General features: G+C 40.1%; 1 protein-coding gene across 1 annotated transcript in view; it reads right to left on the bottom strand.

The window, feature by feature from the left end:
- The window catches only part of LOC112252377 (insulin-like growth factor 1 receptor), a 154083-nt gene extending 144903 nt beyond the window's left edge, over positions 1-9180 (bottom strand). The window contains exon 1 of the mRNA XM_024423532.2: positions 8132-9180. Coding sequence (XP_024279300.2) covers positions 8132-8225 — 94 coding nt within the window. The 5' untranslated portion in view covers positions 8226-9180. The remainder of the gene's footprint in view (positions 1-8131) is intronic.
- Between the last annotated feature and the right edge of the window lie 15338 nt (positions 9181-24518).

Here is a 24518-nt window from a genome sequence, read left to right as displayed (position 1 = left end):
TCCAGAGACCGCCCGTGTGAACAGCAAAGACCAATAAAACAGTTCACAAACTCTCTACTCTTTCAATCAACAAAACCATGTCTGTATCCCTAGTGGGAGTATTTTTGCACATTCTATTTCCAAACACCAACTTTCTCCTCTCTCTAACTCTCTCTCACACCTTTTCTGCCTCTCTCTCTCTCTCTCTCTCTCTCTCTCTCTCTCGCTCTCTCTCTCTCTCCCTCCCTCTCAATGTATCATTGAGCCTTGTTTGCTGTATACTTGGAAGCAATGGCATGGAAAGTTTACTGTGGTGAGAGTTAAAAGCGAGCTTAATTACATTTTATTAGCGTGGACAGATTATTAAAATGCATAGGGTAGAAAGTATACAAGACTTGATGGAGCATGGCCATTAATTTGCTATGCCCGGAATAATTGTATATTCTATGCATAAAATATAGCCCTTGATTAAATTTTGCAGATTTTTTAAAACCTTTGGGAAATGGGCAATATCATAGTAAAATACATGTATATTCTGTACCCTGTATTAGAGGTCGATCGATTAATCGGAATGGCCGATTAATTAGGGCCGATTTCAAGTTTTCATAACAATCGGAAATCTGTATTTTTGGGCGCCGATTTGGCGATATTTAAAAAAAAATGTATACCTTTATTTAACTAGGCAAGTCAGTTAAGAACACATTCTTATTTTCAATGATCGCCTAGGAACGGTGGGTTAACTGCCTCGTTCAGTGGCAGAACTGAACGTGGGATCCAATCTTGTCAGCTCGGGGGATCCAATCTTGCAACCTTACAGTTAGTCCAACGCAATAATGACCTGCTCTCTCTCGTTGCACTCCACAAGGAGACTGCCTGTTACGCGAATGCAGTAAGCCAAGGTAAGTTGCTAACTAGCATTAAACTTATCTTATAAAAACAATCAATCATAATTACTAGTTAACTACACATGGTTGATGATATTACTAGATATTATCTAGCGTGTCCTGTGTTGCATATAATTTGACTGGGCATACAAGCATACAAGTATCTAAGTATCTGACTGAGCGGTGGTAGGCAGAAGCAGGCGCTTAAACATTAATTCAAACAGCACTTTCATGCATTTTGCCAGCAGCTCTTCCTTGTGCGCCAAGCATTGCGCTGTTTATGACTTAAAGCCTATCAACTCCCGAGATGAGGCTGGTGTAACCGAAGTGAAATGGCTAGCTAGTTAGCGCGCGCTAATAGCGTTTCAAACGTCACTCGCTCTGAGCCTTCTAGTAGTTGTTCCCCTTGCTCTGCATGAGCAACGCTGCTTCGATGGTGGCTGTTGTCGTTGTGTTGTTGGTTCGAGCCCAGAGAGGAGCAAGGAGAGGGACAGAAGCTATACTGTTACACTGGCAATACTAAAGTGCCTATAAGAACATCTAATAGTCAAAGTTAATGAAATACAAATAGTATAGAGGGAAATAGTCCTATAACTCCTATAATAACTACAACCTAAAACTTCTTACCTGGGAATATTGAAGACTCATGTTAAAAGGAACCACCAGCTTTCATATGTTCTCTTGTTCTGAGCAAGAAAGCTTTCTTACATAGCACATATTGCACTTTTACTTTCCAATACTTTGTTTTTGCATTATTTAAACCAAATTGAACATGTTTCATTATTTACTTGAGGCTAAATTGATTTTATTGATGTATTATATGAAGTTAAAATAAGTGTTCATTCAGTATTGTTGTAATTGTCATTATTACAAATAAATAAATAAAACATTGGCCGATTAATCGGTATTGGCTTTTTTGGTCCTCCAATAATCGGTATCGGCATTGAAAAATCATAATCAGTCGACCTCTACCCTGTATATTGTAAAAACAGATTGGCCGGCATCAACAATAATTTAGGGTAAAAAAATATTTTACCATGAAATGAAAGTGACCAAGGTTTGTTGCTCTAAGTGAAATGGTAAACATGGACTTGTTTACCATTATCTTGGCTGTGTTGGTCTGAAAGTTCTGAACTTGTCTCCAGTCCTCCTACACATGATGGTGAGCTATATGTTGAGAAACTTCACCCATGGCTTGAGGGACTGAAGTCCAATGGAATCCCAAAGTTCAAGAGTAAAAAAATGTCATGCCCCTACAGAGGCGGTGGGAAATGCCCCACTCTGTGATTCACAGTGGCGAGGACACTGGCCTGACCACACTGGACAATAGCTCTCAATTGTTTGTTGTTTGAGTCCTCCTCCTTTTTTAATGCTAATTGAGGTTGTTCCCTGTTTCCTTTCCATGTCACAATCATCTGCAATATCCCACATCCCCTTCCTTTCCTCGTAGCACAAAACACAGCCGTTCTCATCAATTACATCCAAAGGGTTACACACACTAGCTAGTAACTATACAAAATCAACCAGACATCACATAGATAAACAAGCACCCCTCCTAAAGAAGCCAACTGTTTAATTTCTGATAGATACCCATACTCACTTATAACGTAAATGCAACCACCAAAGTACTACAGATATAGGCCTCTATCAAAAATAAACAGCCGACAACCAATAAATAGCAACTAACAGACAGTAGCAATAAAGACTGTACTTACGTATAATCTGTGAGTTGTAATGTCATTGTTTAACTAATAAACAAATGGCACCCCCTTATTGAGCAATTCTGAACATTAGTTTCTGAAGGGCCTTAATGTATTGATTTTAGGGGTGTAACAGTTCACCAAACCCACAGTTCAGTAGGTATTGTGATTTTGGGGTCACAGTTCAGTTCGGTTCTGGTACAGGGGGAAATTAAATGCCAACAGTTACTGTAGTTTTACTTGTTTGTTTTTGTTGTTGATGGGTGGTCACTGTTAAGTAGCTCTCTGTAGACCTGAGGGTCCATGCATCTGTGGTATGCGCAACTCAGGATGCATTGGCCAATTCATTGACAACTTCGGCTTTAACCTGCTTATATAGAGCAGGTACTACATGCTTGCTAAAATGGGTCCGAGAGGACAATGTTCGTAACGTGGCTCGAGCACTTTCACGAGGTGCTGAAACCACTTATTCTTCTCAACCACCGAGAATGGGCGCATATCCACAGCTATAAACATACATATTGCTCTTGTAATTTCTTTGTCCCGGGTCAGAATCAGCTGCGAAGGGCTGCTTGAGTGCAGAGGGGAGACGTAGTTGTGTTGTTTTTTTGCGTTTCCATCTTGCTCCACAGGTAGGAAAATTAGAGTGATATCGGTGTAAATGCATCAACATGTTTGAGGTGTTGGCAGCTGTATAGGTTATTCACGTTGAGCAGTGGCGACGTACTCTCTGTCCAACGCTATTAAATCTACTGGGAAGACAAAATGTTCCCAAACTGGAGATTTAAACAAAGATAGAGAATCCTCCTGGTTCATCGACCCCACCACTCACCATCGTACAGAACTAGTTCCCGGCTGCGCCTCACAAAAGGACAGTATGAAATACACCAATTAAGATTTGAATTTTGATAACAACGTGCGCATAGGCTCTAGTTGTTTTAACGGAATAGCCTGAATTTTTGTCAGCTCAGATTTAATCAAGGCATACAACACAGCATAAGCATAGCCTATAGGCCTAGTGTTTTTAGTTTTTATATGAACAAAAATATAAACACAACATGTAGTGTTGGTGCCATGTTTCATGAGCGGAAATAAAAGATCCCAGACATGGTGTGCACAAATTTGTTTTCATCCCTGTTGGTGAACCTTTCTCCTTTGCCAAGATAATCCATCCACCTAACAGGTGTGGCATATCAAGAAGTTGAATAAACAGCATGATCATTACACAGGTGCACCTTGTGCTGAGTCAATAAAAGGCCACTCTAAAATGTGCAGTTTTGTCACATAACACAATGCCACAGATGTCTCAAGTTTTGAGCAAGTGTGCAATTGGCATGCTTACTGTAGGAATGTCCACCAGAGCTGTTGCCAGATAATTTCACGTAAATTTCTCTATAATAAGCCCCCTCAGTGTCGTTTTAGAGAATTTGTCAGTACATCCAACCGGCCTCACAACCGCAGACCACGTGTATAGTATTGTGTGGGCGAGCGGGTTGCTGATGTCAACATTGTGAACAGAGTGCCCCATGGTGGCAGTGGGATTATGGTATAGGCAGGCATAAGTTACAGAAAACGAACACAATTACATTTTATCAATGGCAATTTGAATGCACCAAAATACAGTGACGAGATCCGTCGGCCAATTGTCATGCTATTCATCCACCACCATCACCTCATATTTATGCATGATAATGCACGGCCCCATGTCGCAAGGATCTGTACATAATTCATGGAAGCAGAAAATGTCCCAGTTCTTCCAAGGACTGCATACTCACCAGACATGTCACCCATTGAGCATGTTTGGGATGCTCTGGATTGACAGCATGTTCCAGTTTCCTTCCATAACCAGCCATTGAAGAGGAGTGGGACAACATTCTACAGGCCACAATCAACAGCCTAATCAACTCTATGCGAAAGAGATGTTTTGCGCCGCATGAGGCAAATGGTGGTCACACCAGATACTGACTGGTTTTCTGATCCACGCCTCTACTTTTTTTAAAGGTATCTGTGACCAACAGATGCATATTTGTATTTCCAGTCATGTGAAATCTATAGATTAGGGACTAATTCATTTTTTTCAGTTGACTGATTTCCTTATATGAACTGTAACTAAGTAAAATCTTTGAAATTGTTGCATGTTGCGTTTATATTTTTGTTCAGTATATTTTTTATGCATTCATTCGGGTTCCCAGTGCGGACTGAACTGACTCCCTGTGTTCGGTACGAATATGTGTACCTTTACACCCCTAATCGATTTTGCAGGAGACATGATTCCGTCACTGTTGGGTCACTTTGCTCCACCACATGGTGTTTAGCCTTAGAGGCTCCACTAAGTTGCTTAACAGCAGTCAAACTCAAACATGATCAAAGTGAGCTGTTACAGTAGCCTAAATGTTATTAATGGTCATAAACTGGGCATATACTCAATTCAGAGGGGACACAGTCTTCAGAAATGCATTGAGCCTCATTAGACTTTTCCCATTCCGATAACACATGACTGGATTACATTTGTTATATTTTCTATTTAGTTAGACACCTCCACCTGTCTTTACTGGTGTAAACGAATGAGACAAGAAAATTGGATACTGCGCAAACCTTACAAAGCTTGCTCCGAAACCTTATTACATTTGACCCTTTATTCACTCTCCAAAAACACCTGACCCTTCTTGAAGGCTGGCTGGAAACTGGGCTCCAAATGATGATGTCAGAAGCTATAGCAAAGCCCAGTTGTCTTCTCCACTAACTAATAAGCCATTGCCTTTTCATAGCCTTCTCAAAACATGATGAAGCACACTATTAACATAACTCAGCACAATTGGAAGATGCTATGACAGGTTGCAGGAACCAGGTGCCCAGGTTCCCTGAGCTGTTGAGGGTAACCACTAGAGCAAGCAATAGTTAATGGCTGGCAGGTAGCCTAGCGGTTAATAGTGTTGGGCCAGTAACCGAAAGGTTGCTGGTTTGAATCCACGAGCCGACTGGGTGAACAATCTGTCAATGTGCCCTTGCGCAAGGCACTTAACCCTAATTGCTCCTGTAAGTTGCTTTAGATACGAGTATCTGCTAAATGACTAAAATGTAAAATAATTGCAAGACAGATGAGGTACAGGAAATGTAAAGAATAACGCTGATCTGACATTGATATTTTTATGCTATGGAAAATAATCCACATCTTTACAAGCTGCTCAGTCCTTCAAAGTCATTGTGGTGCACTTGTGTGAACTATGTATAAATTCTTTAAAGAAAATTGTTCAGAACTGTCTATTTCCTTGACATAGAACATGCATGTGGATAAGACTGGAGGCATTGTCAATAGAAATAGGACTGAGTAGCAGCTCAATTGTACATTTCATTTAGCAGAGAAGGTCTGCATTTCATATGCATTCCACCACTTGTTTGCCTACTCATGACATATAAACAATCATTTTGGATACTTGGGTATCCAATGACTTTATCCTTGTTTCTGAAAAGGCCTACTGAACCCCTTTTAAGAGGTTGCATACACTGCAAAAATATATATATAGTAGTTTCAACTAATTATTATTAAGTAACTGGTTCCACAGCCTGTTTTAGTTTACTCAACTTTTCGGTCAAAGTGTTACCTGAACTTAACATTTTTAGGCTAAAACTTAGCACCAACTTGAGAAAAATTAGGCAAAAATTACATGTTTGCTGAACTTGTCTCATATGTTCATTCAACTAGAAAAAATATTATTTGGGCATTTTCACACAAAAAAAGTATGTGCAGTAACACACACACAGTGCTTTTGACATACAATATTTTCAACGTACATATTTACATTGTGCATGTTCATATTCAGTAATTATTATTCAACATGTTTGCCATTTGAACTCACTACCTTTTGTTTCACAGCATTCCGACCTTTCTTCTACACCACCATGTCTGTGTCAATTAGCAGTTAATCTGACTATTCTCTCATCATTGATTTGATTGACTTATTTATGAAATGTGTTTTTTTCCCTGTATAGTTGTCTAATGTTGTTGGGGAATATTACTTTGTTTTAATGTTACTCTTTAATAATACTTTTACTTGAATGTACTTTTAGCAGAGCTGAGATTTACTTTGAAGTGCAAAGTATAGCAATACAGATGAAATCAGTCATTGACACAGAATTGGTGGCATAGCAGGAAGATCGGTGTGCCGTGAACCAAGAGATTATGAGCTAAAATCCCAGGCGAGGAGATGTTGAATAATAATTATTGTATACATGCACAATGTCATCATATATGTCAAAGTGTGTCAAATATGTATGTTGAAAACATTGCATGCCAAAAGCACTGTGTGTGTGTAACCTGTTCCACAGCATTTTTTAGTGAAGATGCCCAAATAATAATTTCTAGTTGAGTAAGCATATGAGACAAGTTGAGAAAGCATATGAGACAAGTTGAGCAAACACATAACTTTAAATCGACAACATTTTCTCAAGTTGGAGCTAAATTTGGGCCAACAAAAAAATGTTACATTCAGGTAAGACTGATTCAAGAGTTGAGTAAACTAAAAAACAGCTGTGGAACCAGTTAGGGTTCTACACAGAACCAAAAGGGGTTATTCAAAGGGTTATTCTATTGGGTCAGCCAAAGAACCCTTTTTGGTTCTAGATAGCACCTTTTTCTTCTAAGACTGTACCTTTATTTGAAGGCACTGAAGTGGATAAAGAGACACACTAGTCCATTGTATAGTCTATTGTAAACTGGAGAAAAACTAGGCTTATTTCATTTAACACAGTCCTCCAGGATGTGACATCAGGTCCTATATGCATTTTTTTGTGGCTAAAATAAAAGGCCAAAAGCTAAGATAAACCAATAGGACAGTATTTACCTATACTTGGCGCGTGCATGTGCATACACATAATGACATTGGTGGACTCGGAAACCGCGCGCTACCACCACCGCTACGAATGCAAAATGGCCACATGGTCAAAGTAGTAGGCTAACCTTCATCCATGGACTCATCCTCGTTCGTTTGCGGGAAAGCATCATTATAAAGGCTCACATTTTTACGGGTGTAGGCCTAATTCATTGCTAAAATATATGAGCCTGTAAAATTGAATCAAAATCAAAAACATATAGGCTAATATGTTTGTGGGCTACTGTAGAAAAATCAACAATCTCAAAGCCTAATGTGATATATGTTTACATTGTGCAATGTGACCATATTTTCAGCTATTTCCATAGCTAAATCAAGCTAGATACGGCATAATTTTTTTTAAATCATCAATTTGCTTTTGCTATTCAGCCTACTCCCAAATTAATTAATCTCTGAACTGACGTGAGCCTGGCGATGAAGCCTACAATAACATGTAGCCTAGCATGTAGGCCTATGTATCTCTTTACAGTCATGTGGACCAAAACAAGATACTACTGCTGTAGTCAGACCAACAATACAGCTGTAACTAAATAATAATAACATAAAATAGCTACAATGTTAAACCATTGGCCATAAAACATTGTTGCATTGTAACGGCTCGCATGAATGAGGATAACCCCGAAGAAACCTGACAAGGTATACCGTATTATTTTGAGTAGGACATCACAATGGCACTTACTTTCTCCATTTGCCGTCCATAGGTAGATAGTGGAGACAGATAGCGTCAGACCCCAAAACAAGGTCAAAGTATTCCTCTCTGTCCCAGATCTCATTCCTGATCAATTAATTATTCACCTCTCTAAAAAGCAAATAACTTAATTCCAAAATAGTGGAAAAGGGAGATGATGCCACGGAGTTCACAAAAAGTAAAAAAGAAAGAAAAAAACGTGGTCCAGCAAATGGGCTACACTGTTTGACAGGTAGATACAAATTCGTGTTCAGAGTATAGCCTACTATTTTTCCAAGTTTTGTGTTTTGGTGGATTTATATATAGCCTAGGCCTATATATTTAAATATATATATATATATATATATAAGATTAAATAAATTAAAACAATTCGTTATTCTTGCCAACGACACAATGATTTAAGGATTGCTGGCAAGACATTCGTGCCACTGATTTCACTCGACAGATGATGGTAATCCGCATCCTCAGTCTCCATTTCTTGAAACCCCAGTAATTGTGCGCAGGAGTTATTATGACTCGCAATCGAACAACGTTCACTTGTAGTAGACCAAAGGGAATTCCAATCTTCTATCATTCATTTCCGTCTGAGTGATGAGAATTAGAAGGAGAATCTACGGCCAGTTCCACAGGGTGGTGGCTGAGATGGGAAATGAATGAGAACGTAACTCCGTTCAATGAGCCTTTCCAACAGGGTGCAATCCAAAATATCCTCCACAACAGAATTGTTTCACCAATCTCACCCCCCTTTTCTCCCGCCCCCTGCACTGTCTGTTTTCGCCGTTAACGCCGTCAATCGTCTCCTTTGCGGCTGAAAAAAATACTTATGCCACGCAACAGTAGACTATCAAGTTTAAGAGCTTCGGTTGGGGTGTAGTATGGTATACTTGCACCAAACTCAAGCTTCCGTTATGTCCTGTGAGCCATTTATGGGTGATGATGTGTATTTTTTTGTTTTCCCGTATAGCTCCAGTAAGCAGCAATCCTATCACTTGCCCTCGTTGTCGGTCTCCAGTCCGTAGAATCACTGCTGTAAACAAGAGTAAGCTCCGCTCACACAGAAACACATAGCACTAAGCATACGGCAAGTCACGGAGAAAAGATGGAATGGAGCAAGCAGCCAATGACATGGATAACCAATGTTAAGGTAATTTTAAATGTAATTTAGCCTATTAAAAAAGATGCATCCCTCCAAAACAAGTGTAACAAAAGGTTATAAATCGTTTGTAAACGGTTAATTATAGCTCCCGTTGTATAGGCTACATTTGTAAATCTGTAATAAACATTTGTGAGATTGTTATTTCTGAATTTGTCAAATTGTGTGTTGATATATGACCAGGCTACTGTTATTCATTATTAGGCTACTTTTATTATTGCCCGTGCAGTCATGGGCAAGCACCATAACAAACACACAGTTTCAACCAATGTGTTATAACTGTGTATTACATTTACATTACATTTATAATATCTTAACTAGTAATTAAGAGTTTATAATCTACATACAGCTAAACCCTTTATAACCGTTAAATCACGTAGCCAACGGTGTTGCCTTAAATTAAGCTATTTGGTATGATTGGTGGTCACTAGGTTATAACGTTCCATATTCGTCTATAGGGTAATAAAAGCAAAGTAAATATACATTATTCTGCCTACAGGCTATATCTACTTTCCATATATTATTTTGTGTAGTAGCCTAATAAGTGCGATATATGGAAGAAGAGCTCATTTATTTATTATTCCCTGGGAGTGGTGAATTATATAACAGTTGCCTAAACGTTATTTGAAATGTAAAAACACTTTAGAATCCAGCTCCCTCTGAATTCAAAATAGGTAGCCTAAGTCCTATGTCCGGGATAAACATTTAGCAAGCAAATAATTACAATCACAGTAGGCTACAACATTTTATTATTGGATGCATTGTGTTTACAATGCAAAACAATTTGTTATATTAGATTATTGGTAGGCCTATAAATTTACACCGAACATATAAATAGCCTAGCCTATGCTAGTCTATTTTCCGCAGTGCCCGTTTGATTCTTTCGGGATATGTTGGTTGTACATGGATGGAAATGTAGGTTTATATAGCCTACCTTTATGTTTGGAATGAAATGTATATGATTATTGATTCTAGTCTTATAATAGCCTGCCGTATGTGTTGTATAGCCTATATTGACCATTTTCAAATAGATAATCTTACCCAGTTCCACATTTTTGATGTGCACGTACAGTACTTTGCCTGACACACGATAGCCCAAAGGGAGTAGTAAAATCCGCCATGGAATATCATTCAAATGCACGGATTGGACTCAATATTAGCGTTCATTCATCTGTGTTCTCTCTCTCGCTTGTTTTGTATTGATAGCGCGCAATGGGCAGGGCTCAAATAATTAATGTTAATTCTGCAAAAGTAACATTATAATTTGAATAGGATACAAATAATAAAACAGGTCACAAATTCTTATTTTTAACTTGTGGTGTTAGCTTATAGATACGTCATGACATGCTTTTTGTTTCAAAATTCAAAAGGCCCTTGCACTTCTGAGCCATCTATGTTGCAGGTGCATGCTTTTTGATTCACAAAGTTTCACTTGTTTGCATTTGTTTCATAACGTATTTAATTTTTCAGCATATTTTGTTACTTACAAAATATTAGTAAATATTTTTTTATAGCATATTTGTTCAGCAATAATAAATAAATAATGTGGAGAAACAGGGCCGGACTAACAACCTCCAGGTTGTTGAAAAAGGTGCCGTTTTATCATGTTATTCTAAACATTTTGTCAAGAAGCTATGAGAAAATGTTGCAGTTTTAAAGCTAATTTCCTGCAATTCTACATTTTTTTGCCATGATGCTGAGAGAGAATGTTGCAGTTTTATAGCTAATTCCCTGCAATTCATTACATTTTGCTATCATAAGCTATCCGGGTGGCCCCAAACCTCCAATAATGTTTTGATATGTAATCAATTAGAGTTACTACTCATTTATATTTATGAAGGCATTCTCATTAGAATGTGTGTCTGTCAGAATACATTTGAACAGACAGCATGTATTTTATGTTAATAAATTCATATTTCATAAACAATTACTTAATTACACCTAAGCAGTATATACACAGTGAACATCAGTGCCCTCTCAAAAACCGTTGGTGCATGATGCCACTGCTCAGGTGTAATTCAGTAATTGTTTATGATATATGAATTTAACAATTGTATAAACATAAAATACATACTGTCTGTTCAAATGTATTGTGACAGACATACACTGTTGAAGTCAGAAGTTTACATACACTTAGGCTGGAGTCATTAAAACTTGTTTTTCAACCATTCCACAAATGTCTTGTTTAACAAACTATAGTTTTGGCAAATTGGTTAGGACATCTACTTTGTGCATGACACAAGTAATTTTTCAAACAACAAACAGATTATTTCGTTGATAATTCACTGTGTCACAATTCCAGTGGGTCAGAAGTTTACATGCACTTAATTGACTATGCCTTTAAACAGCTTAGAAAATTCCAGAAAATTATGTAATGGATTTAGAAGCTTCTGATAGGCTAATTGACATCATTTTAGTCAATTGGAGGTGTACCTGTGGATTTATTTCAAGGCCTACTTTCAATCTCAGTGCCTCGTTGCCTGACATCATGGGAAATTCAAAAGCAATCAGCCAAGAGCTCAGAAAAAAAACTGTATACCTCCACAAGTCTGGTTCATCCTTGGGAGCAATTTCCAAACGCCTGAAGGTACCACGTTCATCTGTATAAACAATAGTATGTAAGTATAAACACCATGGGACCATGCAGCCATCATACCGCTCAGGAAGGAGACACGTTCTGTCTCCTAGAGATTAAGGTACTTTGGTGCAAAAAGTGCAAATCAATCACAGAACAGCAAAGAACCGTGTGAAGATGCTGGAGGAAACTCGTACTTTTGGATAAGTGTCCTCTGGTCTGATGAAACAAACATAGAACTGTTTGGCTATAATGACCATCGTTATGTTAGGAGGAAAAAGGGGGATGCTTGCAAGCCAAAGACACCATCCCAACCGTGATTTCACGGGGGTGGCAGCATCATGTTGTGGGGGTGCTTTGCTGCAGGAGGGACTGGTGCACTTCACAAAACAGATGGCATCATGAGGAAGAAAAAGTATGTGGATACATTAAAACAAAATCTCAAGACATCAGTCAGGATGTTAAGGCTTGGTCGCAAATGGGTCCTCCAAATAGACAATGACCCCAAGCATACTCCCAAAGTTGTTGCAAAATAGCTTAAGGACAACAAAGTCAAGGTATTGGAGTGGCCATCACAAAGCCCTGACCTCAATCTCGTAGAAAATATGTGGGCAGATCTGAATAAGCATGTGCGAGCAAGGAAGCCTACAAACCTGACTCGGTTACCCCAGCTCTGTCAGGAGGAATGGGCCAAAATTCACCCAACTTATTGTGGGAAGCTTGTGGAAGGCTACACGAAACGTTCAACAATTTAAAGGCAATGCTTCCAAATACTAATTGAGTGTATGTAAACTTCTGACCCACTGGGAATGTGATGAAAGAAATAAAAGCTGAAATAAATCATTCTCTCTAGTATTATTCTGACATTTCACATTTTTAAAATAAAGTGGTGATCCTAACTGACCTAAGACAGGGAATCCTCTACTAGGATTAAATGTCAGGAATTGCGAAAAACTTAATTTAAATGTATTTGGCTAAGGTGTATGTAAACTTCCAACTTCAACTGTATATATATTTAAAGATGCCTCTAAACCAAAAGAATAACACAGCGAATGAGACACAGAATGAAAGCAATTTTACTGGCACTCTTGTGCCCCTATTATACCACCACTACTGATGTTACTGTCAACTACTGCTCCTATAAACATTTGCAAACCATTCATTTCAGTATTGTTTTGCCATATGTCTAGATCACTTCTATGCCATGCAATCAAGGAGATATGTCCATGCACAATTTTAATAACTGGCGCCCTCTGTTGCTTCAAAGATAGTATTGACGCACCACTGAGGACAATGCACCTTCATGCTAGGGTATTTGAAACTGTGTTGGGTACATGACTGTGTTGCTCTGTCAAAGCTTTTTCAGAGTCTGTTCTGTCTGAAACCGTGTTGTAATTGCAAGTATTATTGCAAGCCAATAGACCAAATGGTCAATCACTCATAAATCTAGGCTACTCTCGCTTTGTTCTTTTGATCCTAACTAGAACCTGTGAAAAGGTGTATAGAAGCTTTGTAGCATGGCCCAAACACTTCGATTTGGAGGATTTTTGAGGCTGCAATAATCTTCACAAATAGGTAGAAGTAGTTTTTGAAGGAAAATATTCCAAGGTCATATTAGTTAATTAAAGGTTAAACAGTAGTTCTGGTTGTAATGACTGAAAATATAAATACTTTATTTTATGTTGGTAATTTGTTTGCGTGTCTGCAGAACCTTTGTATCAGAAAATCAAACTGTATCAAAGAGATTAAGACTTTCACTGAAAAATATTACAAAAAACAAGCAGAGGATATCTGGCCACGCAGACTGCAGATATGATGAGTCTTCCCTGCATAATTATCCCTGGTCTCCAGTGATTGACCTGCCTGTCCACTTGCATTTGTTAAATCCTTGTAAACAGTTTCTCATAAAGAGTGGCGGCATGGCCTACCTACCTTGACCACCACTTGTTTGATTTCATTCTGCCCTAGCACTCAAGTGGAAATAAGTGTTTACCACCAGCATGTCACATATGCTAATGAGTGGCTGTTTTTTCTTCACAGCACTCATGCAGGAGAAAATACATTTTAGGAAGTTATGATTGGGAGAGAAAAAAAATTACAGCTCTGAAATCATAATCCCCCCAAAAATCTGGAGCATGTTAATGGATAATTGTCACTGAATCCATACTTGCCAACAGTAACTTAAACACTATGCCTAACTACATGATGTATCTTTAGTATTCTGAGTGCATATTTAAAGTAATTTAGGCCAATTTGATTTAAGCACCTCTCAGTAGTTGGTATTCAGACCCGTATGCAGCAGTGGTGGTCGGTGACATTTAAGATGGGGATGACGATTATTTTGTTTATAAGCATGGCCATATTTCTATTAAGCCATATTGGATGACTATCATTCATATTCCATTCACCCATCTCATTAGGCTCTATGATACCCGGATTTTCCTTATACCCATCATGAGGTTGCTACAACCTAGCCTATGAATGAAAGTTTGCAACATAGGTGCACAGGTTGAGAGAAAAATTTGAGTAATCAATGTGACAGACAGTGACACATTCAATACCAACTGGCACACTCTTGCGTGCATCTAACGGATCTAGAGTGTAGTCATTAGTCCACCAGTTGCAAACAAGAGTTTCTATTGGTCAAATTCAGGTATGTTTATCCCCATTTTGGTCCGTTTGCTTACGTTTAAGAAGCGTTTTTCAACCAAATCGGCAGAATGAATACACCCCTGATCACACACAAACAGTATACTTTCATAGCAGCCTCATACAAACAGTATGATCATTTTGCTTGCTGTATAATTCCTTCTCACATCTACGCACTCTCCTCCTCTCACCTTTTCCCTTTGCATGTGGACTTTAGTGCACAGCACATCAGCTGTCTGTGACTAGGCGAAAAAACCTTTCTAAGCCAAACTTTCATATCATAACTGCTAACCGCTATACACAGCCTACATCATTGTCACCATATTAGCTAACGTCATAGTCAACATAGCTACTTGAACTTTCACATTAGTAAACCCACTACAATCACGGTACAGTGTACAGTCAGCAAGAAGTTTAGCAGTTACACCGATGGGTCCCAGTTGCAATAAATTTATAAAACTAAAAGCTTACCTTGACTTGGAAGAGTTCGAGTGTTGGATAGCCATAGCCAGATAACTAACACAGCATCCCTTTCTGCTTGAGCTGGGTGTTTGAGTAGGCTAAACTAGCTAGCTGCATTCAGTGAAAGTCAAAGTGAAAAAAATAGAACGAAATATAGCTAGTGCTCTCTCTTGCTCTCTCTCTCTCTTGCGTCTCCTTAATTTTTAAATAAATACATTTGTTCTAAACTGTTCAACTATTGTCTTTTTCACTCTTTGAGTCAACTATATTTTATACACTGCAGTGCTAGCCAGCTGTAGCTTATGCTTTCAGTACTAGATTCATTCTTTAAACCTTTGATTGGGTGGACAACATGCCAGTTCACGCTGCAAGAGCTCAGATAGATTGGAGGATGTCCTCCGGAAGTTGTCATAATTACTGTGTAAGTCTAAATGTGAATCAATTCTCAATTGCAGTGGTACGGTTCTAGAAACATAAATCCCTCTACTTTAATATCACATCAAAATCATTTCAGAAATGCAAAATATACACTTACTGTACATTTTTTAAACCAGTGGTAACATAGTTGCAGTCAACAATTTTTCAGTGACAACAATTTTGTGGCATCCGTCTTCCGTTTACAGACAGGTGTTCGATGACGCAGATAGCTAAGTAGAACAGGTAGTCCACTCTGTCTTCCATCTGTTTTCCGTAAGCAACCGCTGTAACATGGAATAATGGCCATTTGGGAAACCTTAACCCTCTAAAGGTATAAATGTCACCTTTTTTTATTATTATTATTTCTCGTCGATATGAAAGATACGGTCCTTATGCTTGCAAAACTGTAAGCGATCCGTGTTAATGTTCCAACCAAGCGTCGCGGCTCTATTTGCTTTTCGATTAACAAAATCAGATTAAAGCTGCAATATTTAACTTTTTGGGCTACCCGACCAAATTCACATAGAAATGTGTGTCATTCTCATTGAAGTCTAAGAAGCAGTAGATCGGTTCTATGTGCCCTATTTCTATGCTTCCCTTTCTTAAGTTTAGTTTTTGCATCTTTTACTTTTGGTTTTCTAAGAAAACGGTTAATAAAAAACACTGGGGGGGGGGTATTAAATATAAAATCTGTGATTTGTTCCCCCTGCGCAGAACTCAAAATTATATTTTATATTTTCCCGAATTCTGTTTTTCGCTGTTTTTTCACTCTCCAAATTACAATTGTTCATAGAGAAACAACAACATTGGAAGTTCTGAGTCCATGCCAATGCTTAAATCACACCAGAAGAAAAACGTTTTTTTTAGGTCTGGAAGAAAACTAACGCATTTTTAAAAAAATCTGTAATTCCCCTTCAATTGCGTATCTAGCAAGTAAGGATTGTGCAGTCTGATGTTCTGGTCTAGCCATGGTTCTGTACTGCTGCTGTTCATTTCATGGCAAAGTTTGCAAATTATAAATACAAGGTACTGGAAAAAATAGAATACTATGAAATATCGGAGACACCAGGCCTGGTTTTCATAGCTGATTTTGAAAAGGCTTTTGATAAAGTACGACTGGAGTTTATATATAAATGCCTAGAATATTTCAATTTTGGGGAATCTCTTATAGAATGGGTTAAAGTTGTTTATAGTAACCCTAGGTGTAAAATAGTAAATAATAGCTACATCTCAGAAAGTTTTAAACTCTCTAGAGGAGTAAAACAAGGTTGTCCACTATCGGCATATCAATTTATTATTGCCATCGAAATGTTAGCTGTTAAGATTAGATCAAACAATAATATGAAGGGATTAGAAATCCGTGGCTTAAAAACTAAGGTGTCATTATACGCTGATGATTCATGTTTTATTTTAAAACCACAATTAGAGTCTCTCCATGGAATAATAGAGAATCTAGATAATTTTGCTATTCTCTCTGGATTAAAACCAAATTATGATAAATGTACTATATTGGATCACTAAAAAATTATAATTTTACATTACCATGTAGTTTACCAATAAAATGGTCTGACAGAGATGTGGACATACTCGGTATAAAAATCCCAAAAGAAAGAAATGATCTCACTCCAATACATTTTTATCGAAAGTTAGCAAAAATAGATAAGATCTTGCTACCATGGAAAGGCAAATACCTGTCTATTTGTGGAAAAATCACCCTGATTTACTCTTTAGTCATATCACAGTTGACCTATTTGCTTATAGTTATGCATACACCTCGTGACATGCTTTTTAAATTATATGAACATAAAATATTCAGTTTTATTTGGAACGGCAAGCCAGATAAAATTAAAATTCGGAGAGCAGAAATGATTAAATATTAAAGCATTAGACCTCTCACTAAAGGCATCAGTCATACAAAAGTTATACTTAAATCCAAACGGGCTCTCTAGTAAATTGGTACGAATGTCTCATCCTATGTTCAAGAAGGGCATTTTTCCCTTTATTCAGATTACACCAGCCCACTTTCGATTGTTTGAAAAGGAAATAATCTCCAAAATATCTTAATTTTTTAAACAAGCCTTAGAAAGTTGGTTGCAATTTCAGTTTAATCCACCTGAAAAGACAGAACATATAATCCAACAAATGTTGTTGTTAAATTCAAATATACTAATTGATTAAAAAAATGTTTTTTTTCGAAGAAATGTTTAAAAAAGGTATCATTTTTGTGAATGATATCATAAATAGGACTTGTGGAAATGTCTGCTCTACCCAAAATTACAACCAATTAATTGCAGCATTACCACAAAAATGGAAGAGGCAAGTAGAAGGGGAAAAAGGTAAGGAACTTGTATGTCGGCCCTGTATTAAAGAACATAAATGGTTAAAAAAAGTGTGATAAATAAAAACATATACCAATTTCATTTAAGGACCAAAAAACTGAAAGCTGTGCCATATAAATTGCAAAATAGTTGGGAAGAGATTTTCGATGTTCCATGGCACATGGTTTATGAATTGATACGCAAAACAACGCCGGATGCAAAAATTTGAATTTTTCAATTTAAATTACTATACAAAATTATTGCAACTAATAGAATGTTATATACAGTGCCTTGCGAAAGTATTCGGCCCCCTTGAACTTTGCGACCTTTTGCCACATTTCAGGCTTCAAACATAAAGATATAAAACTGTATTTTTTTGTGAAGAATCAACAACAAATGGGACACAATCATGAAGTGGAACGACATTTATTGGATATTTCAAACTTTTTTAACAAATCAAAAACTGAAAAATTGGGAGTGCAAAATTATTCAACCCCCTTAAGTTAATACTTTGTAGCGCCACCTTTTGCTGCGATTACAGCTGTAAGTCGCTTGGGGTATGTCTCTATCAGTTTTGCACATCGAGAGACTGAAATTTTTTCCCATTCCTCCTTGCAAAACAGCTCGAGCTCAGTGAGGTTGGATGGAGAGCATTTGTGAACAGCAGTTTTCAGTTCTTTCCACAGATTCTCGATTGGATTCAGGTCTGGACTTTGACTTGGCCATTCTAACACCTGGATATGTTTATTTTTGAACCATTCCATTGTAGATTTTGCTTTATGTTTTGGATCATTGTCTTGTTGGAAGACAAATCTCCGTCCCAGTCTCAGGTCTTTTGCAGACTCCATCAGGTTTTCTTCCAGAATGGTCCTGTATTTGGCTCCATCCATCTTCCCATCAATTTTAACCATCTTAACTGTCCCTGCTGAAGAAAAGCAGGCCCAAACCATGATGCTGCCACCACCATGTTTGACAGTGGGGATAGTGTGTTCAGGGTGATGAGCTTTGTTGCTTTTACGCCAAACATAACATTTTGCATTGTTGCCAAAAAGTTCAATTTTGGTTTCATCTGACCAGAGCACCTTCTTCCACATGTTTGGTGTGTCTCCCAGGTGGCTTGTGGCAAACTTTAAACAACACTTTTTATGGATATCTTTAAGAAATGGCATTCTTCTTGCCACTCTTCCATAAAGGCCAGATTTGTGCAATATACGACTGATTGTTGTCCTATGGACAGAGTCTCCCACCTCAGCTGTAGATCTCTGCAGTTCATCCAGAGTGATCATGGGCCTCTTGGCTGCATCTCTGATCAGTCTTCTCCTTGTATGAGCTGAAAGTTTAGAGGGACGGCCAGGTCTTGGTAGATTTGCAGTGGTCTGATACTCCTTCCATTTCAATATTATCGCTTGCACAGTGCTCCTTGGGATGTTTAAAGCTTGGGAAATCTTTTTGTATCCAAATCCGGCTTTAAACTTCTTCACAACAGTATCTCGGACCTGCCTGGTGTGTTCCTTGTTCTTCATGATGCTCTCTGCGCTTTTAACGGACCTCTGAGACTATCACAGTGCAGGTGCATTTATACGGAGACTTGATTACACACAGGTGGATTGTATTTATCATCATTAGTCATTTAGGTCAACATTGGATCATTCAGAGATCCTCACTGAACTTCTGGAGAGAGTTTGCTGCACTGAAAGTAAAGGGGCTGAATAATTTTGCACGCCCAATTTTTCAGTTTTTGATTTGTTAAAAAAGTTTGAAATATCCAATAAATGTCGTTCCACTTCATGATTGTGTCCCACTTGTTGTTGATTCTTCACAAAAAAATACAGTTTTATATCTTTATGTTTGAAGCCTGAAATGTGGCAAAAGGTCGCAAAGTTCAAGGGGGCCGAATACTTTCGCAAGGCACTGTATATGGGGTATACAATCTTCCCAGCTCTGCAGATTCTGCTGTGAGGAGGCAGAGTCATTAGATCATTTATTTTGGTATTGTCCATATGTAGCTCGTTTTTGGTCACAGGTCCAGGAATGGCTGAAGAATTGCAACATTTTTATTTTTTTTTTTTATTTTATTTCACCTTTATTTAACCAGGTAGGCTAGTTGAGAACAAGTTCTCATTTACAACTGCGACCTGGCCAAGATAAAGCATAGCAGTGTGAGCAGACAACACAGAGTTACACATGGAATAAACAAATTAACAAGTCAATAACACAGTAGAAAACAAAGGGGGAGTCTATATACAATGTACAATGTGTGCAAAAGGCATGAGGAGGTAGACGAATAGTTACAATTTTGCAGATTAACACTGGAGTGATATATGATCAGATGGTCATGTACAGGTAGAGATATTGGTGTGCAAAAGAGCAGAAAAGTAAATAAATAAAAACAGTATGGGGATGAGGTAGGTGAAAATGGGTGGGCTATTTACCAATAGACTATGTACAGCTGCAGCGATCGGTTAGCTGCTCAGATAGCTGATGTTTGAAGTTGGTGAGGGAGATAAAAGTCTCCAACTTCAGCGATTTTTGCAATTCGTTCCAGTCACAGGCAGCAGAGTACTGGAACGAAAGGCGGCCAAATGAGGTGTTGGCTTTAGGGATGATCAGTGAGATACACCTGCTGGAGCGCGTGCTACGGATGGGTGTTGCCATCGTGACCAGTGAACTGAGATAAGGCGGAGCTTTACCTAGCATGGACTTGTAGATGACCTGGAGCCAGTGGGTCTGGCGACGAATATGTAGCGAGGGCCAGCCGACTAGAGCATACAAGTCGCAGTGGTGGGTGGTATAAGGTGCTTTAGTGACAAAACGGATGGCACTGTGATATACTGCATCCAGTTTGCTGAGTAGAGTGTTGGAAGCCATTTTGTAGATGACATCGCCGAAGTCGAGGATTGGTAGGATAGTCAGTTTTACTAGGGTAAGCTTGGCGGCGTGAGTGAAGGAGGCTTTGTTGCGGAATAGAAAGCCGACTCTTGATTTGATTTTTGATTGGAGGTGTTTGATATGAGTCTGGAAGGAGAGTTTGCAGTCTAGCCAGACACCTAGGTACTTATAGATGTCCACATATTCAAGGTCGGAACCATCCAGGGTGGTGATGCTAGTCGGGCATGCGGGTGCAGGCAGCGATCGGTTGAAAAGCATGCATTTGGTTTTACTAGCGTTTAAGAGGAGTTGGAGGCCACGGAAGGAGTGTTGTATGGCATTGAAGCTTGTTTGGAGGTTAGATAGCACAGTGTCCAATGACGGGCCGAAAGTATATAGAATGGTGTCGTCTGCGTAGAGGTGGATCAGGGAATCGCCCGCAGCAAGAGCAACATCATTGATATACACAGAGAAAAGAGTCGGCCCGAGAATTGAACCCTGTGGTACCCCCATAGAGACTGCCAGAGGACCGGACAGCATGCCCTCCGATTTGACACACTGAACTCTGTCTGCAAAGTAATTGGTGAACCAGGCAAGGCAGTCATCCGAAAAACCGAGGCTACTGAGTCTGCCGATGAGAATATGGTGATTGACAGAGTCGAAAGCCTTGGCAAGGTCGATGAAGACGGCTGCACAGTACTGTCTTTTATCGATGGCGGTTATGATATCGTTTAGTACCTTGAGTGTGGCTGAGGTGCACCCGTGACCGGCTCGGAAGCCAGATTGCACAGCGGAGAAGGTACGGTGGGATTCGAGATGGTCAGTGACCTGTTTGTTGACTTGGCTTTCGAAGACCTTAGATAGGCAGGGCAGGATGGATATAGGTCTGTAACAGTTTGGGTCCAGGGTGTCTCCCCCTTTGAAGAGGGGGATGACTGCGGCAGCTTTCCAATCCTTGGGGATCTCAGACGATATGAAAGAGAGGTTGAACAGGCTGGTAATAGGGGTTGCGACAATGGCGGCGGATAGTTTCAGAAATAGGGGTCCAGATTGTCAAGCCCAGCTGATTTGTACGGGTCCAGGTTTTGCAGCTCTTTCAGAACATCTGCTATCTGGATTTGGGTAAAGGAGAACTTGGAGAGGCTTGGGCGAGGAGCTGCCGGGGGAGGAGCTGTTGGCCGAGGTTGGAGTAGCCAGGCGGAAGGCATGGCCAGCCGTTGAGAAATGCTTATTGAAGTTTTCGATAATCATGGATTTATCGGTGGTGACCGTGTTACCTAGCCTCAGTGCAGTGGGCAGCTGGGAGGAGGTGCTCTTGTTCTCCATGGACTTCACAGTGTCCCAGAACTTTTTGGAGTTGGAGCTACAGGATGCAAACTTCTGCCTGAAGAAGCTGGCCTTAGCTTTCCTGACTGACTGCGTGTATTGGTTCCGGACTTCCCTGAACAGTTGCATATCACGGGGACTATTCGATGCTATTGCAGTCCGCCACAGGATGTTTTTGTGCTGGTCGAGGGCAGTCAGGTCTGGGGTGAACCAAGGACTGTATCTGTTCTTAGTTCTGCATTTTTGAACGGAGCATGCTTATCTAAAATGGTGAGGAAGTTACTTTTAAAGAATGACCAGGCATCCTCAACTGACGGGATGAGGTCGATGTCCTTCCAGGATACACGGGCCAGGTCGATTAGAAAGGCCTGCTCACAGAAGTGTTTTAGGGAGCGTTTGACCGTGATGAGGGGTGGTCGTTTGACTGCGGCTCCGTAGCGGATACAGGCAATGAGGCAGTGATCGCTGAGATCCTGGTTGAAGACAGCAGAGGTGTATTTGGAGGGCCAGTTGGTCAGGATGACGTCTATGAGGGTGCCCTTGTTTACAGAGTTAGGGTTGTACCTGGTGGGTTCCTTGATGATTTGTGTGAGATTGAGGGCATCTAGCTTAGATTGTAGGACTGGCGGGGTGTTAAGCATATCCCAGTTCAGGTCACCTAACAGAACAAACTCTGAGGCTAGATGGGGGGCGATCAATTCACAAATGGTGTCCAGGGCACAGCTGGGAGCTGAGGGCGGTCGGTAGCAGGCGGCAACAGTGAGAGACTTATTTCTGGAGAGAGTAATTTTCAAAATTAGTAGTTCGAACTGTTTGGGTATGGACCTGGAAAGTATGACATTACTTTGCAGGCTCTCTCTGCAGTAGACTGCAACTCCTCCCCCTTTGGCAGATCTATCTTGACGGAAGATGTTATAGTTGGGTATGGGAATCTCTGAATTTTTGGTGGCCTTCCTGAGCCAGGATTCAGACACAGCAAGGACATCAGGGTTAGCAGAGTGTGCTAGAGAAGTGAGTAAAACAAACTTAGGGAGGAGGCTTCTGATGTTGACATGCATGAAACCAAGGCTTTTACGATCACAGAAGTCAACAAATGAGGGAGCCTGGGGACATGCAGGGCCTGGGTTTACCTCCACATCACCCGCGGAACAGAGAAGGAGTAGTATGAGGGTGCGGCTAAAGGCTATCAAAACTGGTCGCCTAGAGCGTTGGGGACAGAGAATAAGAGGAGCAGGTTTCTGGGCATGGTAGAATATATTCAGGGCATAATGCGCAGACAGGGGTATGGTGGGGTGCGGGTACAGCGGAGGTAAGCCCAGGCACTGGGTGATGATGAGAGAGGTTGTATCTCTGGACATGCTGGTTGTAATGGGTGAGGTCACCGCATGTGTGGGAGGTGGGACAAAGGAGGTATCAGGGGTATGAAGAGTAGAACTAGGGGCTCCATTGTGAACTAAAACAATGATAACTAACCTGAGCAACAGTATACAAGGCATATTGACATTTGAGAGAGACATACAGCGAGGCATACAGTAATCACAGGTGTTGAATTGGGAAAGCTAGCTAAAACAGTAGGTGAGACAACAGCTAATCAGCTAGCATAACAACAGCAGGTAAAATGGCGTTGACTAGGCAACAGGCAGAATGGAGTACCGTGATTAATGGACAGTCCAAAGTGCATCAGCTATGTAGCCAAGAGATCAGTGTCCAGGGGGCAGCGGTGGATGGGGCAGGGAAGCTGGACTGGCGAGTGTTATCCAGGTTGAAAAAAAGTTAACAATGACTAAATAGCTTGTAGCTAGTTAGCTGGTTAGCTTCTGGAGGTTCTTGAGTGTGTTCTAAAAATAAAAAAATAATAGCGATTCCGTGTCACATTGGGTGAGGCAGGTTTCCGGAAAGGTATAAACAGATTAAAAATCAAAAGGAGATAGAAAGTGAGTATGGGTGCGGTGCGTGTTTGGGACGCGGCGATTCAGACGGTTAGCAGGCCTGTGCTAACAAGCTAACAGTTCGTAGGCCGGGGCTAGACAAGCTAGCAGTTAGCAGGCCGAGTTTAGCAAGCAGGGAGATAGCGAGGGCTAAAGAGTTGGCCTTTGGGGGGACGTCGCGATGGGGTGAGTCTGTTTATTCCTCTTCATGCGGTGACATCGATAGACCGGTCGTGGACCCGGGTATTGTAGCCCAGGAGTATGCTACGGTGGTAGCACAGGTGCGCTGGCCGGGCTAGCTTCACGCTAGCTTCACGCTAAGTGGGTGGAAGAGCTAGCCAGGAGTAATCATCTGGGGTTGCGGTTTAGCTAGATAGCTAGTTGTGAAGATCCAGCTGAAAAATGTTCCGGTTGCGGTGGGAATCCGGGGATGAATCCGGGGATGAAAAATAAATAGGTCCGTTATGCTCTGGTTAGAGTCGCGTTGTTCGAGCTGGTGAGAGCTTTCCGAGCTAAAGGTTAGCTTAGCTGATGACCGGTTAGCTGAAGACCGCTAGCATAGCTGGTGGTTAGCTGGCTAGCTTCAGTTGAGGGGTTCCGGTTCCGAAGTAAATATAAATACTTTAGGAAAAATAGCTACATTGGGTGAGGCGGGTTGCAGGGGAGTATTTGGAAGCTTAGG

The sequence above is a fragment of the Oncorhynchus tshawytscha genome, linkage group LG06, assembly GCF_018296145.1.
Source record: "Oncorhynchus tshawytscha isolate Ot180627B linkage group LG06, Otsh_v2.0, whole genome shotgun sequence".
Classification (NCBI taxonomy): domain Eukaryota; kingdom Metazoa; phylum Chordata; class Actinopteri; order Salmoniformes; family Salmonidae; genus Oncorhynchus; species Oncorhynchus tshawytscha.
Note: the sequence above shows the minus strand (reverse complement) of the source record. Positions and strands in the feature narration are given on the sequence as shown.